Source organism: Strigops habroptila, chromosome 8 (genome assembly GCF_004027225.2).
Source record: "Strigops habroptila isolate Jane chromosome 8, bStrHab1.2.pri, whole genome shotgun sequence".
In the NCBI taxonomy this organism is placed as follows: Eukaryota; Metazoa; Chordata; class Aves; order Psittaciformes; family Psittacidae; genus Strigops; species Strigops habroptila.
The window spans coordinates 42,796,634-42,823,400 of NC_044284.2; the positions used below are offsets into that span (position 1 = coordinate 42,796,634).

The following is a 26,767-nucleotide window of genomic DNA, read 5'->3' on the forward strand; positions in this document are numbered from 1 at the left end:
TTATTAGCTCAGGTTAAATTTCTGAAACCCCTATAAACTGAACTTGAGCTTTCAAACTGACTTAATATTCAACTTACTTTGTCTTTACTCCTTCTAACCTGGCACAGGTAAGACACTCTCTACCCTGTGCCTTTTCCACCCTTCTGACTGGCCGATAACACAAAAACCAGCCGGCTCTGTCATTCTGGCAGAGGCTGCTCTGACATTCCTAACGAGTATGTAGAGCATCCAAAATTTCATGGGACACCAAGTCATGCTGTGCAACCACAAACCCTTATCCTATGGTAGTAGGTTTTAAAACTGTTTTATTTGGGGAAATAGCAAGTTTGTTTCTCTTGGCTTAAAGCAGAATGTAAACTCCCTTTTGCTGGGACATCCACACAAGTACCTGTAGATGTGGGGCTCTTCTCAGGCTGTAGCGTTGTTCTAAATTTCTCCAATTACACCTCTGATCCACATCAATTACTTGACCTTTCTAATTCCCCTCTGCACCATCCTGGCACGTAAGCGGTCATGTCCAAAACCTGCTCTCCTGCATAACTTCCATACATAGAGTGGGTATCGCCTGTGGGATCTATAGATATTTGCAGTGCCTAGTGACCTCAACCAAAATTCCAGGTTTCTGTCAGCCATGCAGTAATGCAACAGCCTTAGGGAGAGAGACAGAAAGACAAACAAAACAAAACCCCCAAAACATCACACACACCCTTATGCCCTGTACAGTTTGGAAAAAGAACATCTCGTGCTATTTCTGCCTCTTGATCTCTCTTTCCCTGCTTCCACTCTTGGTTAAAAGGAAAGGCTAGAAATAACAGTTCAAAACAAAGAGTTGCCCTGGAAAAAGCAAGCTCATCACTGAGACTTATAAAATGACCCATAAAAAAATCAAAACAAAACCAACAAAGGGCATGACTTTCAATGATGACATCTGACCAGCATCTTGGAAACATCTCCTTTGCTGCATCTGCCAGAGCTAAACTGTTGGCTATTATGTCAGCCTCCAGCAGTTGTGAATTACTTACAAGCTTTAGAGAAACACCTTGTAACTGCCAGAAATCATACTGCAGTCTTAAGAAAACTATTCCCAGAAATCATGATTGCAATGAAGTGGGGGAAAATAAACAAATTTAACAAACAGCAACTTAGATTAATCTGTGGGAAAGCTGAATCCCTTTTACCTTGTTTACCTTTCAAAGTTCTCAAAAAGCCATCAGCTAAATTACCTAATACATATAAACCATGAATGCACTTTGAAAACATTCTAATCTTCCCAACGTTTCAACCCCAAATGAATCCCACTTGCCCGACATCATTGTTCCATTTCACACCACTCTCTGAACATGCTGAACATCTGTCACAAATATACATGAACTTCTTGTACCCTTCTTAAAAAAAAAAAAAAAAAAAAAAAAAAAAAAAAAAATCAGTTAACACTTCTCAGATCCTAACTGACTTTTTCTTCAGACAATGACAACAGGGCAGAATATTCCTGTATTCTACATTTCCCATCCTATATTAAGAGGCTTAAAACTCCCAGGTATTTTACCTCAATCATTCACCTAAATTTTGGAAAATGGGATTAGAGACTGAATGGCAAATTAGCAGCTGTAAGATTGAACATATCTGCAGGTTACTTAAAAAAAAAATCACAAGTTATCTGTTTAAGCAGTTTGGCTACTTTGTCCCTTGCATTTCATTATGAATGAGTAACAAGAAGAAAGGAGTGACAGCACCAGAATCAGATCAGTGATCAGCTTTGTCGAGAGTTTCATTCCGGCAGCAATCCTAGAGAAGGATGATTTGCAATAACCTACAACAATTTGCATAATCTCAGCACAAACAAGTTCATTTCAGTACTGCTAGATCAGGAATACATCTGTACATTTTCCACAGAAATGTGCAGAAACACCACTGGGTAAATGATTCATGGAATAACATCAGAATGGAAGAAAAGCTGTAAATGCAGGACCACATCCAAAAGTACAAAGAAACCAAATTAAAGCAGTTGAGAGCAAAACAACTCCCTAAAACACAGCAAGTCTTCCAGTAATTATATTCTGAGCTATTAAAAGCTTTTTTTTTTTTTTTTTGCTGTGTTTTAGAGGTTGGGGTTTTTTTTGTTTGGTTGAGTTTCGGGTTTTTGTTTTGTTTTGTTTGTTTTTTGTTTTTTTTTAACACATGAAGGTCACCTTTTTTACTATGGAATTACTGCAAAATTAAAACAAAACTAAACACAGAGATACAAACATAGCTTTGTGCTCTCCAGTCCTTTTAAATATTGAGCTACTAGACAAGCAGCAGCTGGGGCAACAAGAAGGTGGTAAACGGAATGTGCCTATTCTCCAACTCCCCCATCCCCCCAACACTGCATGTTCAGAAACATAAAAGGAGGAATCTTGAAGGTTGATTTTATTCTCTTTGGAGCTCCCTGACATCACTGTTTTTAACATTCGGTTTCCATAAATCCAAAAGTGTCATAGAAGATGTATGGTTCGACTCTGCGAGGAATGTGCCATCCTTTTTGAAGTTCTACTTCCAACTTTGTTTACTACTGAACCATTGAAATATTATGAAGCGTTAACTGGCCTATTATCAGAGCGTGTCTGTTCCCTATCAGGGGTCCCTTTTGTCACTGGCTTCCGTCACACCTTGTATCTGATTAACACACTATAGGATAACATAGAGCTACACAGATCTGCTTTGTGTTCTCTCACAGCTGATGAAAAACAGATTTTCCTTTTCACTTTAATGTGGTTGCCCTTTAATTGGGTCTGTAATAGGGTTCATTTGATGTGATTCCTCATACTAAACTAAAGCTGCTATACAGTAAATAGAATGTTCATTATATTCAAGGCTGTACTTGGTTATGTGTTACATTCTTCATTATTTAGCCATCCCTAAAACACACAATTTACATGAAGCTTAAATTAACCATTTATTAAGAAAGAAAAGATTTATCTTGTCTAGCTATCCAGAAGTTAGGCATGCCATTTGAACTATGTGCCTCTATAAACCAAGGAGAGAAACAGATGTTATGGATCACCTTCTGCAGGTGTATACAACACCTACCTTAGTGTGAGAGGGCAATTCATTCACAGGCCAAAAAAGTCCTTCTAACACACCTGTGCAATCCAGAGTCACTTCTTCACAATCAGATTCGTACTACATATATTCTAATGGGAAGCTAACAGAAACCTGTGATACGAAACTAAAGCAAGGCAGAGAAAAAGAGTAAACATGCCCCCTAAATATAAGTGCCTGCCTAACATGCACACCGTCCACAGGGCTCCTATATTGTCAACAGCCAAAGAGAGAAACATTTTTTTTTCCTCCTTTGCAGGAGCATAAGATATCTATGTCATTGGCAAGTTGTTAGGAAAGTTAACAGAGATCAGTGGTTTAGCTCACCTTCCTACTCTTACAACTCCAAAGAGGAAGCACCAATGCTAGAAGGAAATCTGGCCAAGACTGGTTTTGTCTTCTCATAACCCTATCAGGACAATCCTGCCTGATCTAATGCTCCATCCAGTCTGGTTATTCTTCTTATCCAGGTAGAGCCTTTCCTGCTGGGTGCATGCTCTTTGCCACAAAAAGCTACCAGCACCAAAGCAGACTGATTGCAAATTTACCAATGCAGAAGCTGATCAGTGCAAACATATGTCAGCAGTTCAATCTGCAGCCCTACACCCTAGCTGCTATTCTGCCCACCTCTTTGTATTAATGATTGTTAGGGGATAACAGGGCAACAAGAGACACTACAGAACGGGGAGCCTTGACAAGTGAAAGGAGAACCTATTTTCCTGGAGTGATTACAGCACTCTTCATGGGAAGAGGACACCAAACTGGAGTCAAAGGTTATCTATTTTCAGAGTATGCGGCCTATTCACATAAAGCCCATGCTAAATCCCTGTGGTCTTTCTTGATTCTAAGAGAGCTGGCCAACATCTTGCACAGCTGACCCCAAATCCCAAAGCACTGAGGTTTCACAGCACATTCAGGCCTCTTAAGCGACATTCCAGCATTCCCAACATGGAGGATTTGTGTTGGAGCACTTAGCTAATAGGGAATGATGCAAGCTGTTCATTAATACAGTTCTGCATATGAGACAAACATTATTTGGGATTCATTACAAATACTTGGGGCAAAGAATAAGAGCTGGAAGAACACTTTAGGCATGAGGTCCTTCCTCAATCACATGGACAATGCTGTAGCTATCTATAAGATGGTTTACTTCTGCAGGATGCATAATGATCCATTCTTGATCATAAAAGAAACAAGCAGGTCTGGATTCAAAGCTGTAAAACCACTGAATAGGAAAATGGCGGCAAATGAGGGAAGGGAAAGGTTGAGACTACACAGTCCAAGGATCTGGTTATGGTTAATTAAATATCATTTTAATAAATGAGGAAAATAATTTAACTGCAATAAGGCTGAGCTAGGAGCAGAAAAAGAATGAGAAACACGAGAGATTAATAGCACCGTGAGCTCTCAATAATGTTGTCTGAGTAAAAGAGTAAAACCATCTCAAGTAAGCTGACATTTCTTTCCACAAGGTTTGAGTTGCAGGTGTCCAGGCTTCTGAGGCAGAGGAAAAGGGAACTTCATTTGTTCAAGACTCCTACAGCAGCTGTTGATTCCAGGCTGTCAGCAGAGCCACGAGACCTGGCCTGCTTTAGCTGTGCAAGTACACTAAACTAGCTGCCTGGTGTCAATACTCGGCACATGACACAAGACTGAAGCACTCCTCAATTATCAACGCAGACTTCCTTTTTGACAAAAGGGATATCTTACATCTACCAGTGCAAAACTGCGACTCCCCAGTACGTACTATGCTAAAGCAGCACATCTGTTTCAGTTCATCAATGGCAGAGTCCAGCCAAGCTATATTAAACAAATCATCACTAGTGTAACATTTCCATAATTTCTGTGACAATTACTTTACTACAGAAAGCATATCTCCCCTAAGGCTTATAAGGCATCTGATTTTCTTCAGTGTTACTTCAATCACAGTATATAGAGCTTATTGATGAGTGAAAGAAGCATTTGCCTCCCTTAGAAGACATTACTTTCAAACCTCTATTCTCCAACATTTAGTTTCTGATTTCCATCATCAGAGGAACTAATCCTGTCAGCATGTATGGAACAACAAGACTGAAAACTTCATTTTTTCTTGTTGTGGGTTTAGCACAGATAAGAAGTTTTACCAATCTTAAAGAACATGTCTGCTCAGACAACTCAGAATGAACTGTTTGCGTAAAAATTGCTACACAACTAAATACCTCAGTTTTTACAGGCTGCTCTACCATATCCTCTGAGCTGAATGGCAAAACAGCTATCAAGATCTGATGTTCTGATAAATTACTCTTTCATATTTTCTCCCACCACCATCTAGAATGTGATGCCTTTTTTGCCTGCGATTTTTGGTACTGGGAGACAGAGTGCAACCACCTTACAACAGTGCCGAGAAAGCAATCAGTTACCAGCATTCTATGTCTTCCAGAAAAGAGGGTGTATTTGTGCTTCCTGTTCCCAACAGGGGCATGGTGTTAGTTGTCACTTACGCAACCTATAACTCAGCTGCTACATAATAAAGCTAAAAAGACCTTCTCAGAAAGGGAACTCTCCTAACTCACCAGTGAACACCATTCTAAGCGTGGCACTGCTCCACAACCAGAGAAAACAATAACTTACTACCACTCAAACTACTTTCAGTATGTGCTTGCTATATTCTCCTTTACCCCCAGTAACAGGAGTACCACATAATTTCTTCCCTGTATTCTACCTCAAGGCCCTAGAAGTCCTGTCCAGTGCTTCCTGCAAGTTGAGAAGCCTTACCCATCCATTATAATAGCACTCCTCATTTACTCACAGCTAGCATAAAGATTACCTCTTCTTAAGGAGTAAAAGAACGGCAAATACATTTTACTAAGATGTTAATATTGAATATGAAGCTATATCTTAATGTATTTTTCTAGATTCTATAAAATTAATGTTGCTTAATAATTTTGCTAACATTTTTCAGTAATGTTGCTTAATAATTTTGCTAACATTTTTCAGTAACTAGATACTACTATGCACCACATTGTAACATGAACACCACATGAACAAATCAACAGCTGAGACACTTGGAAATTGCACTGGCCCCAAGACAAAACAAGCCTTGGAAGCACCCTGATTGTCTGGCCTCACCCAGAACATAAAAATACTTGTACCGTTTCCACTGAAGATGTCTCTGGAAATAACTGATGTTGGTAACTGAACCAACATCAAATGCCCATCATAAGTAAGTACTAAGTGCAAATTCATTTTACTTGAAATCTTGCCCTTAATGAATGTCAACAGCAACTCTGCCACGAACTAAGTGGATCAGGATTTTCACTCAATACCTCCACGAAGCAAAATACAGAGCCAGATAAAAAGAATACCAACACAGAAAGTGTTATGTCATTTTACTTCTTTTTTTAGATGAATATTAAATTAGAAGGCATTACTAATGAGTATAACAGAAAACAACAGAATAGACTAGGCATGCAGCATAAATTAGGTCTTACACTCTATTAAACCTTTCAGAGAACAAGATGCAATATGTGTAATTCAACTAAAGAGGTGACAGGAAAAGCATTAAGGTAGTCAAAGACACTACCCTTGACTCATAGTTAAGTTCCTTTGGCTGCAAGATTTAATTTCAACGACAGCTACTCTACATCCAACGTTATGTAGAGTCTACAATCCTAAGACACTGTAAAATGATGAAATTTCTTTTTGTTTTGACAAAGTCATGTAGCTAAAGGAAACCTATCCAAGAGTTGAAGTCACTATTAAAAAGTTCAGTACTATACTGACTGTTCCCCCAGAAGCAAACAACCAGGTTCAGGATTGCTGACAGCATTTTCTTTCTGAAACAAAAATTGGCACCAAGCGATGTAGAAAAGCTGAATAAAAGCTGCTGGGTAACAAGAGCCATTTGTCTGGAGAACTAAGAAATAAAGCTTGACATACTTGTGTAATGTGATTCACTTATTTAAGTACAAAAGCACTCTCTTAAAAGTGTCTGTAGTGTAAAGCTAACTGGTACATATGAACTCTTCAGAAATCCGGTACAAATCTAGATTACTGATTGTCATTATCCCATGAAAATGGATCTATTACCTATGTGATTAGAAAGTTGCACATGAAAAGCATCTTCAATTTGCAAGTTATTTTAGAATTATCTCATGTAAAGAGGTCCTTGAAGGACAGATGATAAAATAAAATAAAATAAAATAAAAAAAAAAAAAAGAAAAATCAGACCCACCGCTATAATATCCAGAGTGTTGTCACAGACTTTGCGAATCTCAGCATTTTTGTCATGCATCAGGTCTATGAGATATGCTGGAGCCTCTGGAAAGAAACTGTTAAGGATAAAAGATTTTTTTTTTTTTTTTTCTTTCCCCCACAGCCCTGGGTTCTTCCAACTGCAAATTTCATTAAGAACCACAGTCAGGAATTTTCCATCCCATGGGTCAGCAGCCTTCCCCAAGTCACTTTTTAGTTTTTTTAAATCGCATTTTAAAATATCCAAATAGTCTTCAAAATTGCTGAAGAAAAATTACATGCCCCCTCAAAGAAAATACATTCTGATCTGTTACAGGAAATCCATGCACCCAACGTGTTATTCCGTAAGGTTCAGATTCTGTGGAATGGTTTAATCTTTTATCTGTTACCTTTGTGATCTTTAGGGATTTCTTGTTTTAAAAAAGGTTTCCAATGTATTTGTCTCAAAAACATTGAAGATAATCTATTATGCAAATGATAATGACAATAAGTCGTAAAGCCTAAATAAGAGTTGTAAGTACCATACAAAACCAAAAATTGAATAGATTCACAACATAAGGAAACTGAAGAACAGATTCAGCCATCAACAGACAGGCGAAAAAAAAGGAGACAGAGAAAAGTCAGGAACAGGAATCAAAGTCTCCACAGTGGGAAGAAGAGGGAAGATTTATGTCAAACAAAGTTTAAAGAACAATTAGGTGGCAAAAAATACAAGACAAGCATTATTTTTGTTGTCTAGACTGATACAAGAAAGTGATATTATTTTAATGCACATACCTTCAGACTATGCAACATATACGTTTAATGGTGCAGTGCAAGAAGTTTGTTTATGCTCTATGCAGGTTTTTCTATGAACTATGATTTGCAAAACAAATTCATGCAGTAATTCAGATTTCATAAGAACTAATGGGTCATCTGGTCCAGTGATCCTCCTCCTACTTTCCCTTCCTGTTTCAAAGCAGACTAAGTTTTAATCTTTCCTATTAATCTTGCAGTCCCTCTAACATGCCTAGGCTGCCTGGCTTTTTCTTTCAGCTGAAATAAACCATTTACAAAGAAAACTCTGAGATCAGGAGGTTTATGCAAGATCAATATAGGTCAAACAGCAGTGATGGCAAAATTAATTGCTGCAATTCTAGATATTTAATCTTTAAAAAGATACGGGTTTCCTTGATAATGACATCTCTGGTGGCTTGGTGAAAGACCATCTGATAAAATACATAGATGATCTGACAGACAAACTCATCATCTTCCTGCTGAGCTGCAAGGAAAAAAAACAAAAACAAAAGCACAGTTTCAGATCTTACAACTAGAAGCTTGCGATGCTTAGAGAACACCCAGCTCTTACATGTCAGGTAGACAATTCAGTAGTATGTGAGAGATTTCATCTCCCAACAACACAAAATGAATGTTTTCTTCCCTGCTCCAGTCAAGTATAAAGACCAGAGACTGCAGCCGGAGTAGCGAAGGTGTCGGAAAAATCAAATCTATCAGACCACCACTAGTCCGTATCTCTCTATCAGTAAGGAAGTAACTGCCTTTCATATATAAAACACCTACTCCTGCCTTGCAAGAGAAAATGAATGTGCATTCAGTTACAGCACAGCTACATCAACTAACTTCTCTGAAAAACAAAACCGAAGTCAAACATGGCAAACATACCATTTAGAAGCTCAATGAGCGCAGGGATGATTCCAGATTTAGCCAGCAGAGCAGCACAGGAGTCATCCATAGAAACTGTTCCAATCATTATCACCACTTCTAAAACAAGGTCATCTTCTGCAGAACCTGCTAAGTCAGAAGGCAGAAAGTATTACCTCTTAGAAATCCTTAATCTTGTGGCAGTTGTATATTTATCTCTAGATATGATTCTGTTCTTCTATGTTAAGTTTCCCCAAACTTAAATTAGAAAGGTAAACAGACTCTCCTCTGAAACAGCACTTTAAGAATTCTTCGAGATACTTTACCTTGAAAGACTTACACAACTTTGTACAGACCTGGTTTTAGTTTATCCTTGAGGTACGGAACCAGTTTGTACTCTTTCAGCACAAGTTCCCAGTCAAGATCTGGTAAGGTCAAATTTGCAAGTGTCCCCAGGCATTCAATCACAAATTCCTCCTCTTCATCATTTGATATCTGAGCTGCTAAATCACCAACATAATCCTAGAGAAAACACGGCAACAAACATAACTAGAGAATAATCTGGGGTTCTGAAGAACTCACAACTTGGTCAAATCAAAACTACTTCTCAAAAGACTTTTCTCCTGAAATGAAGGCTAACAAGGCAGTTTCAATTTCAGTTGAAGAATAATCCAAGAAAACATTTCAGCATTCTTGTGCTCCATCCTTTCAGTTTCAAGAGATGTAGGTCATTTGTTCAGATGTTCCAAAAGCAGCTACTACACACATGGCTTGAGAAAGCAGTTAGAAAATAAGGGAAAGACGACAGTGAACACCATACTCCATTAGTGACAGTAATATAGTCCTCTTCCTATAGATGTTAAGAAATAACTACGAGATATTCTGGCGACATGAACAGGGGAATCATGGATTCTACTTACTAATTCTATACTGCTTTAAGGCAATTTGAAATTCAATCTGCATTTTAACAGTGCATTTAAAATTTCCACTATTAGGATGTTGTGTTTCCCCTCCCCTCCCTTTTGAAAGGGCAGCTTTACGTGATTAACTGAACAGCAAGTATTCAAAATTTTAAAATATTCACTTATACAAAACACTGGACACAGTGGGGGAAAAACAAACCCCACACTTTATTTTGCCCTCTGGCAATAACAGCAGTTGTTGTTGACTGTTAACTATTATGACATGCACCCCAGCAGCCGGGGTTTGGGGGAGGAGGGGGGAACGGGGTGTTGGGTTTTTTTTGTTTGTTTGTTTTTTGGTGGGTGTTTTGGGGTTTTTTGGGTCGGGGTTTTCTGGGTTTTTTTTTGCTGTTGATGTTTGCTTTGTTTTGTGTGTTAATTTTGGAACAGGGACTTACTGGATACAGCTTAAGATTTCTTTTCCCTGTAGTGAGGATTCAAACCCTGTCTTACCACATGAGGTAGCCTTATAAAACAAAACAACCTGTGGTAGCCGAGAAAACTTAACCTGGACACCATGTAAAGACAAAGCACAGCAGCTCTCCACAGCCAGTCTTTTCTAGCAGGAAGAATCAGAGATCTCATTAGGTAATAGATAGTACTTACAATGAACAGGCCTTTAGTTGGTCCATCATGTTGTGAAATATTCCTGATCATCTTCATTAACAATGGATCCTTAAATTTCAAAGCCCGCTTCATTAGTGTTTTCAAACCATTTCCTGAAATGAAGCAAACACTTGGGAAATCCTCCAAATAAAAAACAAAATTAAAAATAAGGAAAGTAGTGGCTAACCAAAAACCAACACACACAAAACCAGCTTGAACTTTCAAAAGGGAAAAGTGAAGAATCTGGACAGAAACTATTTTTTCTACCAAGTTTAATTCAAAAAAGAAAAGACTTGCTCTGTATAAATTCTCTAACAGCTACTATGACCGTATGTACTGGTGGGACACTTAAAAAGTCAAATAACTAGCTAAACGCTTCAAGTGTGTTTATAGTTAGTTATTCAGATGAAGAAAGGTTCTAGATCCAAACTGCTATCCTATCATTGAGTGCAGTTAGTGGAGATGCAGCACTGCTGTTGGTACTAACTTAGAGATACCTCTCTCCACTCTACAGAATAAATACATCATTATGGTTCTAAAAGATTATTTACTAGTCATGTAGATCATTGAGTGGGAACACACATACACATATCTTAAGCACTTGATTGTACAGGGCAAGTCCCAGTGTTACCATTATGTTTCCAAAAGATCACTTCATCTAGTAAGTGCTACTAGCTTGAATTTCATTTGTGCCTTCAAAATAAAATAGTATCTCCCAGTTCCACCTTCTACAGAGCTACGCACAGAATTCTGAAGGGGAATAATCCATTGACTGCAACTGCCCCTTTTAAAGTCTAGTAATTTACTGCAGTAGTTCATAATGAAAATTTTGAGCACAAGTGAAAATTAGAGCTACTAAATAATAATGTTCCACCTAAACTGCTAGTGTTAACACTGGTATGAAAATAAAGAAACTTTAAAAGCAACCTAGAGAGCTACTGAACAAAATGCAGAACCCATCTATACCATGTAACATAATACTAGAACCAAAATATACTCAAGAAAAAAGTTAATGGAAAGATGCAACTAAATGACATCACTGTACTATTAATTTGGTACTGGCAGGAGAAACACTGATTAGCTGCAGATGGATTTTAGGCAGATGGAATTTAAGTAGACAAAAATCTTGATCTTTCCATACAGTTTTGGATGTAATAGCCGTATCTATTGCACAGTAATATTCCCACAGTAATGTCATCATTATGCTTTATAGAACTACATATGAGAGATGTGAGCAGGTGTGGTTACTCGTGCCACCAAGATGAATTCTGGGGAGGAATCATTACCCAAATGGGTGCATTTTATTTTTTAAGAATACATATACACATTTACAAATAACTCAAATATACATATTTTATATATGTAAGTATATATATAAAAATACATATATGAAGTATTGTCATCTCCACAAAAACAGTAAAATCTCAGCACAGTTACCTTCACAGATAAGTTGTACATTTCTTTTGTTAGCAGCAAGGTTAATACAGAAGGAAATAAGTTCCAGGTCAACTCGCTCATCAGGACATGCAAAAAGCATCTTCATTAACTGCCAAGAAACACAAGCACACTTAAGTCATTAATCTTTCCAAAGCATTAGGAGAGCAATGTTATGATGTCAACTAAGTAGCCTTTTCCCCTTCCCCCCCAAAAAAATTAGTATTCAACATTGCTATAGAAACAGTAAAATTATAAAGGTCAAGGGCACAAGATGTATAGTTCCATTCTTTGGGAATAACAATGCTTATACAGTGCCAAAAATGGCAGTCACTCATCACCTTAAATTAACTTGGGTTAGTTACATTTTATTGCTACCACTAAATTTTTTATTTTTACTGTTTTTATAAAGTTGTGAATGGACAAATCTGTTTTGAAAAGTTTTAGGTAGACTTAATACGGGGAAAAAACCCACAACTTAGTTTCACAGGAACTCAGATTAATACCTGGTTATTTAATAAAATTACAACTCTAAACAGATACTTAATTGCAGAATAATTCTACTACTGTTTTTCTTTGTGATTACTTCATTGATAGGTAAATAGCTGTATCTGCAGCAATGTGTTTTATCTTTGCAGCTGCCATCGCTAAAGCTGAACACTGCTATATACCAAAGGCTTCTCAAGAGTAGTCTTATTCTTTTGGTAATGGGACAGAACAACTTGGGCTAATGTAAGTAGACAATCACCTATAATCCTGTTCCAACTGTTTAGTAGGTGTCAGTGAATTACCACATAATTCCTTAGGCAAATAACCTATGGATTGCCATCATTTTATACATCTGGCACCTGTATTGTCCATTATATCACAGGCTATCTGGTCTCATTTTGTTTAATATGAACTTTTTTAAATGGCATATTGAATATATGAACATGAGTCAAATACATCAGTTTCTTTTTCTGTTTCCAACCATGGCAGACAAGCTGCATGGCTTCCTCATCGAGAGGCTGCAGGACATCACTCTATTTGCTCCTAAAACCTTCTCAGTTCATAAGACATGTCAAGACTACAATGCAAAGCAGCATGATGACAAAACTGAAATTACTAGAAACAACTGAATCTAAAGATAAGCAGAACACGAGGTACAAAAATGTAGCCCTGTTTTTGTCAAGAAGGGGTGAAGGTGAGAAGAAAGCATCAACTAATCATATATTTATGTGCTTGCCCCCTGGTGGAAAGATGGTTTGTAATACATTAAAAACTGGAGAAAGTGGGTGAAAAAACCCATTTGGAGGTCAGGGGAAAGAACAATGGGATTGCAGGAATTTCACTCCAGAGTATTTTTACTACAGGCTGTCATTCCAAACAGACACCCCACCTCCCAAAAAAGAAGTTACAAGATCATTCTTTATCTCTTTTTCTGGAACTTTCATACACAGATTTAAAAGCTATCATTGATTTCTTCCTCCCTTTCTTAAAAAGGTAGAATCAGAATTCCCTAGGTTGTTTTAAGAACTTAGAAAATCCCTAGTTTATTAAATCCGTAAGCCTGACAGTCACATAAAAGTGAATTAACCAGAGAAGAAAGCTGCCACTTAACAAGTGGAACATGAGTATTCAAAAATCGCCCCCTACAACTCTTCTGTTACAAAACCTTTAAAAACAGATTTTTAAAACCCTTCAAATAATTTGAAGGGAAACATTCTCATTACTTACACAATACAAAATCTGTGGAAATTAGATGTTTAACAAGATGGGATTACACTGTTAATTACTGAACTACTTCTCTATAAAAAGAAAAAATATATCCAGTTTCAATTAAAGCTGTTCAAATTTTAAAATAATAGTTTCGTACAAGCTCCATGTTTCCCATTATGTCTTCATTTAATTTGATTGCTTCTTGTGCCACTTCAAAAGGAAGAGTAATTGCTGCCAAATAGGAAATATTAAAATTAAATTTGTTCTGCTTTTACTATGTCCATTGTCATCTTTTACTGATTTAACAGGAAGGCAGTAAAAAGACTGCAGCATGTGCAATGAAGAGGCAGTAGTGTTCAATCAGACAAGTCCCATATTGAGTATCAGATACCACAGACCAGGACTGAAATCACTGTGTCTAGACTCTCTGGCACCTGCCTTCACTTATTTACCAGTGACCAGAGGCCAACCCCCACAGCTTTCTGTTCACATACACCTCTGTCCAACCCCCTCCCCAAGCCCAGCTCAAACATCTTTGAATGATTATGCCAGAACTGCATGCCTCAGGAATCTCTCCTGACCGGCTACTCCCTAACTCTGCTGTTTGAAGTGATGCTCTGGTTTCTGAACTTCAGCAGATAATGGCGGACAGGAGCAAAGGGTGCTGTCAAGAGAGGACGTTTACCAGCATTAAGCTGAAAAGAAGCTTATAGATCAAAGAGGGGCCAAACAGGACAACCGTGGTGGAAAACATGTGGGTAGCTGCAGAGAACCTTGCACACTGCTCTGCGGTAAAATATTAAATATCACCATGACATCACTGCCTAACCATGCCCTTTGATTGGCCAGGTTATTACCAATAAAGGCTTTTATAAGCATCTGGATGGCATTTGCACCTATTTAAACAAAACACGCATTGCTGGGGTCTAAACAAGAATGAACTGTTAATACTAACTTTTAACTGTTACTAGAATAGCACCCACTAACTCCTGCAATCAAGGATGTTTACCTGGGACAGCACGTGCAAGCCCTTGTCAAGCACTTCGCCTGTTCAAAATGACAACAGGGGACTGATTTTCTAATCACTTCCTACAACAGCTAAACATTCATTATTGAGTATTTGCCAGTTTCCTCAAAAGCAAACAAACCCACAGAAGGGCACATACTACTACTGAAAAGACAGTTTGGTTTTCCAAGATAGAATAAGATAGCAGGGAGTCCTTTAAAAGGCTGTTTGCTTCTCCTGAATGCCTTATCCACTTCCCCATGTTTTCTGCTATGTTTTCCTTAATAACTGTCCTCAGTTAGAACATTCATGAATAAAATTTAAGCTCTAGTTGTCCAGCTTGTTCTTTCTGAACGGCCAGCAGATGTGATCTGTGAATAATTACATTGACCAATGAAGCATCAATAGCCATAGGTATCCTTTGAATTCTGTAGTTTTAGCCAAAACCCAATGAAAGTAGCAAATTTATTTCCTGCTTGTTTCACTAGTCTTTGGATACAGCTCTGTAAGCATCAGTTTGACCAGTTGCTGCCTATCAGAACAATGATGTTCACCAAAACTCAGAGTATGATACTGCTGAAGTTTCCACAGCTCTTCACATTTGGCACTGGGAATCTAAGAGCCATGCCAAGATTCCCTGAAAGCATGTCATAAGCGAGCCCTGAAACAGAGTGCATGAGTTCTGGTTTGGCTGATAATGGCTCAGAACAAAGCAGGTCCTTATATCATGCAAACGCCTTAATATACAGTTGCTTCTTGTGGCAGAAAAGGCAGTCAGCAGGATGTTTACAAGATCATTTTGTAATATATACTAGTTATTTCCACCAGTTCTCCCTCTCTATTGTCCAAAATCCTCCTGTATTTGGAAAAACATCACCATTTTTTCATGAGATAATGACCAGAAACATTCTGAAAACTTTCCATGGCAACTTCCCACTCTGGATGTATTTGATGCTGAAAACACATTCAGCAGGAAAGAAGATATCATGGTGCAATTCTGAAAAAGCTACTGAGAGCTTTCGCACTTGTGCAATGCAGCTTTCTCAATTTCAGTCTCATCAGGACTGAGGAAAAGACCAGTAAGAAAGGATTTGGTACTAAAAACACTAACCAACCAAACCTCAACAAACAACAAAGCACAAAACACACACATACACACAAGAAACCCCAAACCCCATGATATTTTGTCTGTGCTTGGATCAAAGACTATGACTGCAGGCAGTGTTACCCAACAAACTGTAGCCTGAATGACTGGTGAAGAGCCTTCCATACTCTTCAAGTCTCCCTCCCCTGTTGTACATGCCTGTAGTTGGAAAAGGAATTGTCATGTAGCAACATAACACTGCTTGGCTGGTTTCCAGTTCATATCCTGTAACACTGGAGACATTGAAATTTTGATACCCAATGGGATCAGGCAAGAATGCCTTCTAAAACTGTAAAGGAAATACTTTCCACAAGGTTCTCTACGGACCTGCTGTGCACAAGCTTTAATCTCTTTCAAGCATTCCTGATCTTTTGCAAAAATTCACCAGGTCAACTGTATTTTTTCCAACTCACTGATGCAGCTCAAGCATTAGTAGCTCTGACAAAGAACTTGTCACCTACCCTTTTTCTGGGGACCATTAAAAGACAGCAAGAACAGCCAGACTGCTCGATGAGTTTGTGGTTCGCTACCAACTCGAAAGTATCGTGGTTGTTCCCATTGTTACCTGTGGGTGTCAGTGCGAGCTCTGCTATGAGTGAGGACAAGACGCGCACAGGCAAAGATGCAACTTACCACCTCAACATACATAAAAGCACATACCTGTGGAATACAGTCTGTGTAAGCAAACATTGATTTAAAGCGATCATCCATACTTATGTGATACAGAATACACATTGCTATTTGTTTGTAGTTTTCATTTGCTAGAAGGAAAAAGAAAAAAATCCATATTAATAGAAGCCTGGTATTTTAGGTGTCGTAAACACATAAAATGGGAAAACAAAAAGCACAAAAATCCTAGCTAATAGAGGGAAAACTTGTATCAGAAATGCAACATTAATGAAAGGATCTTGCCTGGCCTATCCAAATGAACTCTGTTTGTGCTAAGAAGAAACAAGGGCAATGCTAACTACTTCCCCTCTCCCAGGCACCTCAAAACACTTCCTTAACCCCTCTTTGAAAAGGAATATATTTTGTAACAGGAACACTTAATAATGACAGGCCATCCAGAGAAAGCCTTCATCAGTTTCCAGCCAGGAAATTAAATAACAAATGTAATGCCGATTTAGCTGTGGATATTCCTGTTGAAACAAGCAGCTTGTCTCAAAATGAAATTATAAAGAATGTACCAATGCCAGAGAGAAAAATAAAAACTACAACTAAGAAGTGTTGTAGAAGGAATCCAGTGCCTTTCAAGTCAGTCACATACTGATTGTTTTATTATCCTAAATGATAATATTACCCTGTGAGTGCCTTTTGTGTTTCTTACATTTCAAAGATGAACTTAGTATATTTTCACATTAGTACTTACCAAGAGAAAAGGTTCTCAAGAAAACTTGGAGAAGCTCATGTGAGTAGGCTGTGAAGTATTAAACTGAAAGGTTCTATAAAACCAGCTTAGACAAACGTACAAATGTTTAAGAACAACACAGATGAATTCGATCCTGACTCACTGCTGAAATCTGGACTGAGCATTTTCTTAAGCTCTCCTCTAGCCCTACATTAGCAGGATACTGGCTATATATGGGATAAATAGTCATCTGTACATTTCTATTAGTCAGACCAGGACGTAATAAGGCCACCAACTCAAAATTTACAGTTCCGATCAGAAATATCCTACCTCCCACTTCTATTAAGGCTAAGTTAGAACTTACCTGTTTAACACTTTGGCAAAGCATCAAGACCTCAAACAGCAACCAGCACTGTTACATTTTATTTATGCCTACATCATTGGGAGCTGGAATTTCCTTTAAGCAGCAAGGATATGATGCCTTTATCCTGAAAATGCACATTTGTGCCTTTTTTCAAAATTGAGTTACCAAAAAAGACTCATGAAACCCTTCTGGCAGTTGCCATACAACAGTGAAGTATTCTTTCCCCATGAAGCTACGGCAGAGCTTTCAGATCCTTCTGGATCCTTACCTGTTCGAAAAAAATAAATGTGACTTCTATCACAACCTTTCACATACTTAACAGCTGGAGAAAGGACAGCCCAAATCTGAAAGCTACTCTGGCTATTAGTAAAATAAAAGCACAGACAGTGCTGTAGTTGCTAAAGCATATAGCAACTGTGTTTTAAGCAAACAAATGAAGCATTTATTATCTTTTGTGCTTCTCTTGTGAGTGGTCACCTTACCTACCTATTCACTTATAGTGACATTGTAAATCAAACAATTACATGAAAAAAAACTTCCCATACATGCAGCTAAAGGCTTCTCCTAAGCAAATATAAAAATTTAAAGAGTAAGTTATGCCTTCAAATTTCATGGTGCTACAGAGAAAAAAAAAGAAAAAAAAAAAACAAAAAAGAGCCTATTACACTGCTCTTAACACTTCTTCCCGTGCCTCTATTTAGGACGCAAACACCAAGACTCAAATTTAAGACTCAAATTACAATTATGCTTTGCTGGACAATGCAGGAAAGTCTATGTGAAGTGAAAGGTAAGCCAGTATAAAAGGGAGAAAAGTTGCCTCCCCAGAACAGCAACAGGTAAAACAAACTAGAGTGAAGTTGGACCAGAACTTCAGCAGGTATGAACTGGCAGGCAGTCGACAAGAATGATGCTACTTTATATCCGTTTAACCTTTGTCCTCCATGTTTGGTTTTTTTTCTCCTTATTTTTGCAAGCTTCATTTGTGCTAAGATAAAGCATCAGCTAAGATAGAGTCTTTGATGATGAGCTGCATTTGGTAGCAATAGCAGTTTCCTGGTATTTGGCAATACTGGTAGCTTATTTTCAGAAAAATAGTCTACTATAGCAGTAAAGGCCACCTGTTTTTTGAGAATAAACTCTTTGCATAATTTTCTCTCCTCTTTTTTCAAAGGTCCAGCCTATCACAATAACCTTTCTGATGCCTGAACAAGACCTTAGGTATCAGTGCTGAATGACAGCACTGCCACTGTTTCCAAACTACCAAAAATAACCAAAAAGACCTAGATACTCAACCTAAAATATAGGGAATATCTAGAATTCAAGTTTATTTTAGCTGAATGAACTCTGAAAGAGTTGGTTTTTAATGACTGGCACTGAAACTGCTCTCCCAAAGAGCGTTCCATAAGGCAGATTTCATGACACACAAAAAGCAAAGACAATATAATTTCAAAGAGTTAAATTCAAGTTCCTCCTTGCTGTGCAGTTAACTGACCCATTTTCCCTGAATTCCCCTGTCCTACTGGCAATACAGGGAACAGAAAAGGGCTTAGAGCATTTAAGTCACAGGCAAATATTGCACTGGCTCAGCAAGGAAATACTCTTCAGCTGTGAGTAAACAGAAAAAAACCCCACCTGAATTCTACTAAATTGAAGATGAAAATAATTACAGAACTAAAGTTAAAAGAAAACAGTGTGCAACTAAACCAGCTTTTAAGTATTTAATGGTGTGTGCATTTAAAGTTTCATTTCATTCTAATTTCCCAGAAAGGAATGAATTTCAGGCTGCTGTCTGGAAGTTCCACTGTCCCACACTTACCCTGTGGAAGCATTCTGGTGGATTAAAACCAGAACCTCCAGACTTTTTTTGGTTCTCATGCAAAACAGTGGCAACTCATGATCCAAAGAATCAGCACTTCAGGAAAATCAAGAAAAGGTGGTTGTTTTTAAGCACAGCCAGCGTGATCTAATGCAATTGTTAATCTCATGCTCAATTAAGAAGGATACAGCCTATTGTATGGGAAGTTGATGGGAATCTGTGCATAATTAGTTTGTCAAAGATAGAAGGACAACAGATTCAACGGCTACAGCATTTTAAACACTAAGCATCATCTTTCAGGCTGAAGACTATATAGAAGGGTAAGGAGTTACAGACTTTGAAAAACCCACCAAGCCAACTGCCATCCTTTTACATAGGGACTTCACTCTCATATAAACTGGCAGCTATTGACTATTACTTGAATATGCCAGTACCAACCTTACCCTTTTTTTCTTTCTATTATCATTATTATTTTATACTCATCCAAATGCTAATGAATAAACTAAGTCATCATTGTTTAGAGACTTGGCAGAAAAACTTTGAAGCCCTGCCCAGTACCTGGCTGGAGAACAGTTTTCCAAAGCATGGAACTGATACCTTTTCTGCTACTTCTGACCATTACTGAAGGCCACACATGAAAAAGCAGACACTGCAAGGAAGACCTCCTTATGACTTGGTACAGCAGGCATCAATTATTCCCCTAACTAGAAAAGCAAGAGAAAGAAAACACAGATCTCTGCCAAACGTGTTCATTAAAAAAAAAAAAAAAAAAAAGGAAAAAAAAAAAATCACCCCAAAGTTTTGATGGGGTGCCAGAAAGTTGTGGCCTACAAATGCTGGTGCTTTTGAGTATCAAACTTTTTATGACTGAAGGTGGAATAGCCAAATGGCCTAAAGCAGTAAGGGCAGCCCTAGAAAATAATGGCCTAGTCATTATGGATTCTTCTGGTATTTATGGCAATAAAACATGAATCATAATGAACTCACTGGATATTAAATGTGGGGGTCACAAGTACTTTGATAGGATTTCCACAAGAGTTTACCATTAATTAACCAAATAATTATTTGAAAGTGTTACTGAATTATCCTTAGTTCTTACACAGCCATTCCAGAGAAATTGGTCATTCCCAGCTGAGTGCAGTTAATGCCTTAACAAACCAGTCATTAACTGTAGTTACTGATTTTGTGGGAATTATTGTGTTATAAAATACACTCAACAGTTTATAGAAACAATACTTAGATTTTTTTTTTTTTTTTTTTTTGCAGCTGTAGTTCAGCTGGAGCAGCTGGGATGGAAAAATATCAGGTCCCTCGGGCTGTTTTCACAACTAGTTTTCTGCAAATTAGAGAGGGAAATAAATACATGATGGGTTCTGAGTTCAAAATGGCTTCAGATTTTTAGCCTTTGAACATTTGTAAGAAGCCATGTGGCAGTTTTGTGGACCAACGCCTGAATTCCATGTCTAGATCTTACTAAGGTTAAAGATCTAAATGGTATTAGTAGCAGAAGCTAAAAGAAAGAAAAAAAAGAAAAGAAAAAAAAAAAGATTTCTTTAGATTTCTTTATCACACGATCAGGTCCTACATTTTGGTTGAGTTTGCGAGCTTAAAACTAAAAAAATCTCCATTAGCTCCATGATAACAAAAGAGAAACCCTAAAGCTGGAAAACTGAAATGCTAATCTGAGTTGCAGCAGCAGTTATCTTTCAAATGCTAAAGTAAAAATGAGAATATAAGTTATGGACTAAATTATTCAAATGTAACACTATCAGTAATTCAAGTAGTCATCATTCCTAATGGAACCATCAATGTCTCCATGCTAAATATGAAATATACCCTATCCACCTCATGTGCAAAACATTAACTACACTAAATCAAAACCAGAACACAAACGAAGGTAAATATCTATTAAAATGGCAGAGTGAATCTTCATTTCAGTTTCAAACTCTGACACTCTCAATTCAAACCTGCTGCAGAATTAGGCACATAAGAAATCTATATGGATAAGAATGTCTCAAACTGAATATAAGATCTATATACTGTCTCTCACTGCTGTCAGGAAACACTGAAATCAAGAATTCATTCACATGTATCATAATTAGCAGTGATCATGGTGAAAAAAGTGATAGAAAAGTATCTCTGCTTACCTCTACCCCGTATTATTACTTGCAACCAGTCTGGAAATAGACTAAGTTACTCCATGTGTGGTTTGACACATACTGGTTTGATTTACGTATGTAAATATAAATCATACTGGATATATCAGTTTATTTTATCAAGAGAATCTGAAAGAATTTTCAAATCTGCTCATACTCAAGGAGACTAGACACTGTAAATAATACATTATATTAATTACATACTAATAACCCCTCTTGTGCCACCTTTACGTTAATTGAAACTGGCTTCGTACTATAAGCCTAACTTAAACCCCTGATTTTGCCATGGTTGGGTGGTTGTTTTGTGTTTGGGTGGGTTTTTTTAATTTGTTTGCGGGTTTTGTTTTAGTTTTTTGTTTGGGTGGTTTTGGGTTGCTGTTTTTTTTGGCTTGGATCCCCCCCCCCCCCCCAAGAACTATGCACATGCCACATCTGAAACATTACTTTTTTTTAGATTTTTTTCCTAGGAAACAAAGAAGGAATTATAATGATAAATCCTAAGTCAAAGGACCTATAAATGACTAATTTAGATTGAATTAATGTTACTGCTATAGACAAAAACGAAGTTGCAAATCTGGAGCCCCAGGCTCAATTTCTCTGCCTGGAACTCTATGCAAGACAGGCAGGAAAAATATACAGTAAACACCTTTCTGCAGCATTGATACTCATAAAAGACAACAAAGCATAGCCACTGGGTAAACAACATACGGCTAAATTTAGGTAAGTCCTTTTCTGAAGCTTGATCTTCCTAGAGAATTGGGGGGGGAGAATCATTTTTGTTATTTAGGATGTCCTACAATCAACCATACTTGAACTCATGTGAACTCACACATGAGAAATTAGAAGCTGATTGGTTGTAATATCCCATATATTGCACAAGCCAGAGAGAAATCAATTATAAATTCAGATTAGAGAGAAAACAGGAGGCAACAGGATTATCACTGAAGGAAGAAGATAAAGCTGCTTCTTTCTCCTGCACAAAAGAAATATGTTTGGGTAAGGCTGTTTCCAAGGAAGAAAGGAAGAGACAGAAAAAGAACTAACTACTATTATAACAACAAACTGGAAATTAGAAGAGGCGGTTCTTAGTCTGAATCAAACTAAGAAAACACCCACTTCCAAAAGTAGGTGGAAATAATTCCACGCAAAGCTGTTCCTTCAGAAGTCTCCACCAAGCTACACAGATTAAATGCTATACAATTAAATGGAAATTTATACAACATGCATAATTTTTGCCATATCTGCACTATATTTCATTAAACTACATTAACTGCTCCAATTACAACTACTAGAAAATATTTAGACTTCTCTGTTCTAAAAACATCCTCCCAATCTTGTTTGGAATTCAGTGGAAATGGAAATAGGTAGAGACTTCCCATGCTCCTGGCTCTGCGGGTGCACAGCTCCACAGGAGAGCAGCCTCCATTCTGCATGCAGGATGCTACCTTTCACTTTGAAAAAGGGATGATACACCACATTGAAATGGAAACTGGTTTTACCCATGTTTTGAAGTAGCTGAAGTACAAAGCTGAGGTTCAAATCTATTAAGCCCAAAAAAGCAGAGTTTAATATTGGTTGAACTTCTGAATCTTCAAGAGAAAAATAATTAAGTTCTATTACCCAAGAGATACTGTTCTTGCACAAGCACCAGCATACTCTTACTAGCAAAGTCTAGTAGAGAAGAAAGGTAAACAGTTCAACTGTATTCTTATTGTGAAAAGATTACAGTTTTGTCATTTAAAATGTCATTCACTGAGGAACTACAAGTTTCTCACAGATCTGACAGCTTTTCTAAAAAGAATAAAAAGACATTGAGGCCCCAGCTTTATGTAAAAGTTTTGCTTTATGCAATGAAATTACTCAAATACATAAAATTATAACCCATCCTGCAAAGCATCTGTATGTCAGAGACCAAAGGAACAGAAATTGATTGTATAGATATACCAGCACTATACTCACTATAGTGCAATAGATTTTCATGTTAGCGTATCTGTCCCTTCATCAGCTCAAAGGGTGTGAAGACACCAACTGATAAAAGATCTCTCACCTTAGCAACTGCACAGATGGGGAACCCTGCAGTTGGTGTCCTGCACTGGAGAATACCATCTAAGAAAATTTTCAGTAAACAGCAGAAGCTGTGATTTAAGATGTTTCCGTACTTCCAAAAGGGAAAGCTGGTTGTAACCTTCCTCCTTACATCTGAAGCTGTAAAAGCCTCAAGATATATGGGACTACCACGCCTGCAAAATTGTTCCATGTGATCCTTTAAGATCATCCCTCTGCCTGCAAGCTTCACAAGGGCTCTGGAAAAGGTGCTCCTCTCCCTTCTACCTTGGCCTCCATACAGGCTTTATGAAGATTTTACCACAGGTTAGGAAGACTAGCAGAAGTGCCCCACTCATTCTTTACAGAGATTTTCCAAGAAATTAGAGCTGGTTGTTTCTGTTTTGTCATGCTTTAGGCATCCAAGTTATGCCCGGAAAAGCTTTGAATTCATGTAGAAGACTAGATTTACCTTTTACTGTTAAAGTATTAATTTGTTCTTGCAAACAAAACAATTCAATTGATTACACATATATTGTAAACTCCAGAGTAGAAGTAGTGGCTCACGGGGATCCTGCCCATTCAGCAGTTTAGTCAATTTCCAACAACTTAGCTCCCTCATCTTTAGATTGCTGTCATCTCTCCACTTCTGTCCTTGCTGCTGCCATAAGCCCTCCTATTTTCAGTCAACACTCCGGAAGTTTCTTGTGTTACACCAAAGCTACCCATTTAATTAAAGTTAGTAACACAGCTAAATACACATGTGCACTTGTGAGCAGCACACCACAGCAATGAGCTTTCACTCACCTGAACAATCAAAGGCTGAGTGTTCAGATTAGCAAGGATCCACCTGTAATAACTACGAAACGGAACAACTCTGGAAAGTGTTAAAGGAGTCAGAAAATTCTTAGAAACTAGACTTCAAAAACTTGAAAGCTTATATAAAAATACCATGCTACAAATGTCAGTTATTCTTTCCTGATACTACACTACAATGTACCAGTAGCACAAAGCTGGGATATAGCGAAGGCTTTTACCTTAAAGTTAGTTGGGATTCTATTTCTGCTTAAAACACAATATTAGCAATACTGACATGTCTCTGCTTTAGAGTTCTATATTTCTCAACATCAGAAGTCAATTTTTGTTTAAAGTTTGCTGTCTAATCCATAGTTAAGGTATCTAAGTAAGTGCTGGGTTCTAAGACACATTGTGGACACAGCACTCTCCTTACGTCAGTTAGACATGCTAGGCTTATTTGCACTTCTAATAAGGATTTAGAAGTTGAATGTTAAAAGATGGTAGATGGTTTTGTTTTTCTTCTGGTGGATATTTGCTTGTTTGCTGTTGTGTGTTTGTTTCATGAGGGGTTTTGTTTTGACTTTGTGGGTTTTTTGGTTGTTTTTTGTGTTGTTGCTGCTGGTTTGGGGTTTTTTAAAGCCTTGGCCATACTCACCACAAATGATAAAAAAAACCTACCATTAAAATAAATCCTTTAATAATTACTGCTTTCCAAGAGACTGGTCCCTGTAGCTGAACTGTTACTTAATGTGCTTCAGCCAGCCTCTACTATAAAGGAATGGAGACACCCCAGGCAATATTCACACAACAAGTATTGGAACCAGCTGCTGCAGAGCCACCTTAGGAAAAAAAGGTTTCTCAGTTTAATTGGGAAAACAGGAGGAAGCATAAATTTTACTGCCATTAATAACTTCAAGCAATCCTGATATGACTTTACCTCACCCTGATGGCTGGACATGTGCTTTTTGTTAGGGTCTTCGCCACATCTGACCCTTATTGTTTGCTCACTTGATCAGGTAAGAAAATGTATGTTTCTTTATAGGATAAGCGAGGCCTATTAAAGTCAGAAAAAACACTGCAGTAGCCTATAAGAAGCTCCATTTTTCAACAGATGTGTGAAGCTCCATAATAAGTTCATTACAAAAAGGCCAAGTGAACTCATAAAGAGAACACATCCACTTTAAGCCTTCTTAAAAGAAACTTTCATAAAAGGAATAGAACATTAAAAACCCACAGCCCTCCATTAATTAGAGAGCAAAGTACTACCTCAGTTTTAAACAGCAGCCAACATATAATCCAGCTTGGCTGCATACCATATCAAGATTTGATTGTTAAGAAACCCAACATACAACTATTTGGCAATTCTTTGATTGCTCATTAAACCTAACTTGTAAAGAATGGAAAAATATCAGCGGAATTTCAGCAGTTCCCAGAAAAGGTTTTAGATAATAAAACTCCCAAAAATTCTATCAATGAACCTAGCGAAGGCAGACTCCTCAGGAGGGCTAAATCAGACTGCTAAAACCAATTGCACAGCCCTTAGGCTTCTCCATAAGATTAGGCAGCTACCGCTTCTCAGTGTGCTGACACTAAATCTTGGAACACTGAGAAATTAAGAATATCAAGCCAGGATGCTCACATTAATAAGGCATTTAGGCTAGACACATGCTATAACTGGCAAAACTATACTATCGCTACTTGGGACTGATCACACTGTATTTCAGAATACTGTATAAAAAATGCTCACCTTCTTGGCTGAATACAAATCCACCAAGCCAATTTTCTTTCAGTCAGTACTGGAAAACATAGCCCAAGATGTTCATCATCACTTAAAATCTTTTTGAGATTGAACACCTTGGCACCGTGTAACTCTTTCACAGCATTGTGTTAACACTTTCACAGCCATATGCACAACCCTTCTGCACTCCATGTCCCATTTGGACCCAATTTGCAACGGGTGCTGGTTTGTGACCTGCCCATTTTTTAGTTCACCAATACCTGTTTTCAATCAGCCCTCGATATTTAAAAGTAGCTAGTAATTTTGAGCAACCAAGAAAAGACACTTTAGTGTGATTTCCAAACATGATGGATTCTCATTCTTTGAGCATGGCTTGCTCTGGGAAGAGAATGAAAAGAAAATTGACATTACGATATGCATTCAACACACCTAAAAACCCTCCAGCAGCTCAAAAGGATGAACACACATACCGCAACGTTTGCTCCCTGTATGAAGCCAGACCTACTCCTTCTACCCTTTCAGCAGCAACCCAGTCCCCACTGTACAGCTTTTGCACTATTCTTTATCATTTACATCCTTTGAGAGGAATAATTCACTCATGGGTGGACACAGAAACCCCAGTCCTGCCTGCCACACTTGCATACTGCCAGGAGCGCCTTCTTAACAGGATTACACCAAGAAGAGTTTGCAGCCTGCCAT

General features: G+C 37.8%; 1 protein-coding gene and 2 long non-coding RNA genes across 6 annotated transcripts in view; 1 reads left to right on the forward strand and 2 right to left on the reverse strand.

Annotated features, from left to right (window-relative positions):
• Positions 1-26,767, reverse strand: part of KIFAP3 (kinesin associated protein 3) — a 68,593-nt gene that overhangs the window by 24,704 nt on the left and 17,122 nt on the right. For 2 of the 4 annotated variants that reach the window (XM_030495667.1, XM_030495664.1), the window contains exons 11-17: positions 16,466-16,566; positions 11,961-12,069; positions 10,524-10,636; positions 9,312-9,477; positions 8,977-9,102; positions 8,477-8,575; positions 7,295-7,380 (exon numbers count right to left, since the gene is read on the reverse strand). In XM_030495667.1, the coding sequence (XP_030351527.1) occupies positions 7,295-7,380; positions 8,477-8,575; positions 8,977-9,102; positions 9,312-9,477; positions 10,524-10,636; positions 11,961-12,069; positions 16,466-16,566 (800 nt within the window). Of the gene's footprint in view, positions 1-7,294; positions 7,381-8,476; positions 8,576-8,976; positions 9,106-9,311; positions 9,478-10,523; positions 10,637-11,960; positions 12,070-16,465; positions 16,567-26,767 lie in introns of all 4 variants that reach the window. The other 2 variants (XM_030495665.1, XM_030495663.1) reach the window with 1 other exon arrangement.
• On the reverse strand, positions 1,037-6,425 carry LOC115611949. The gene is made up of 3 exons (XR_003992798.1): positions 6,096-6,425; positions 2,019-2,024; positions 1,037-1,046 (listed from the first exon to the last, which is right to left on the reverse strand). It is a non-coding gene; the product is annotated as an uncharacterized LOC115611949 (long non-coding RNA).
• Positions 19,908-22,245, forward strand: LOC115611950. The gene is made up of 2 exons (XR_003992799.1): positions 19,908-20,009; positions 21,957-22,245. It is a non-coding gene; the product is annotated as an uncharacterized LOC115611950 (long non-coding RNA).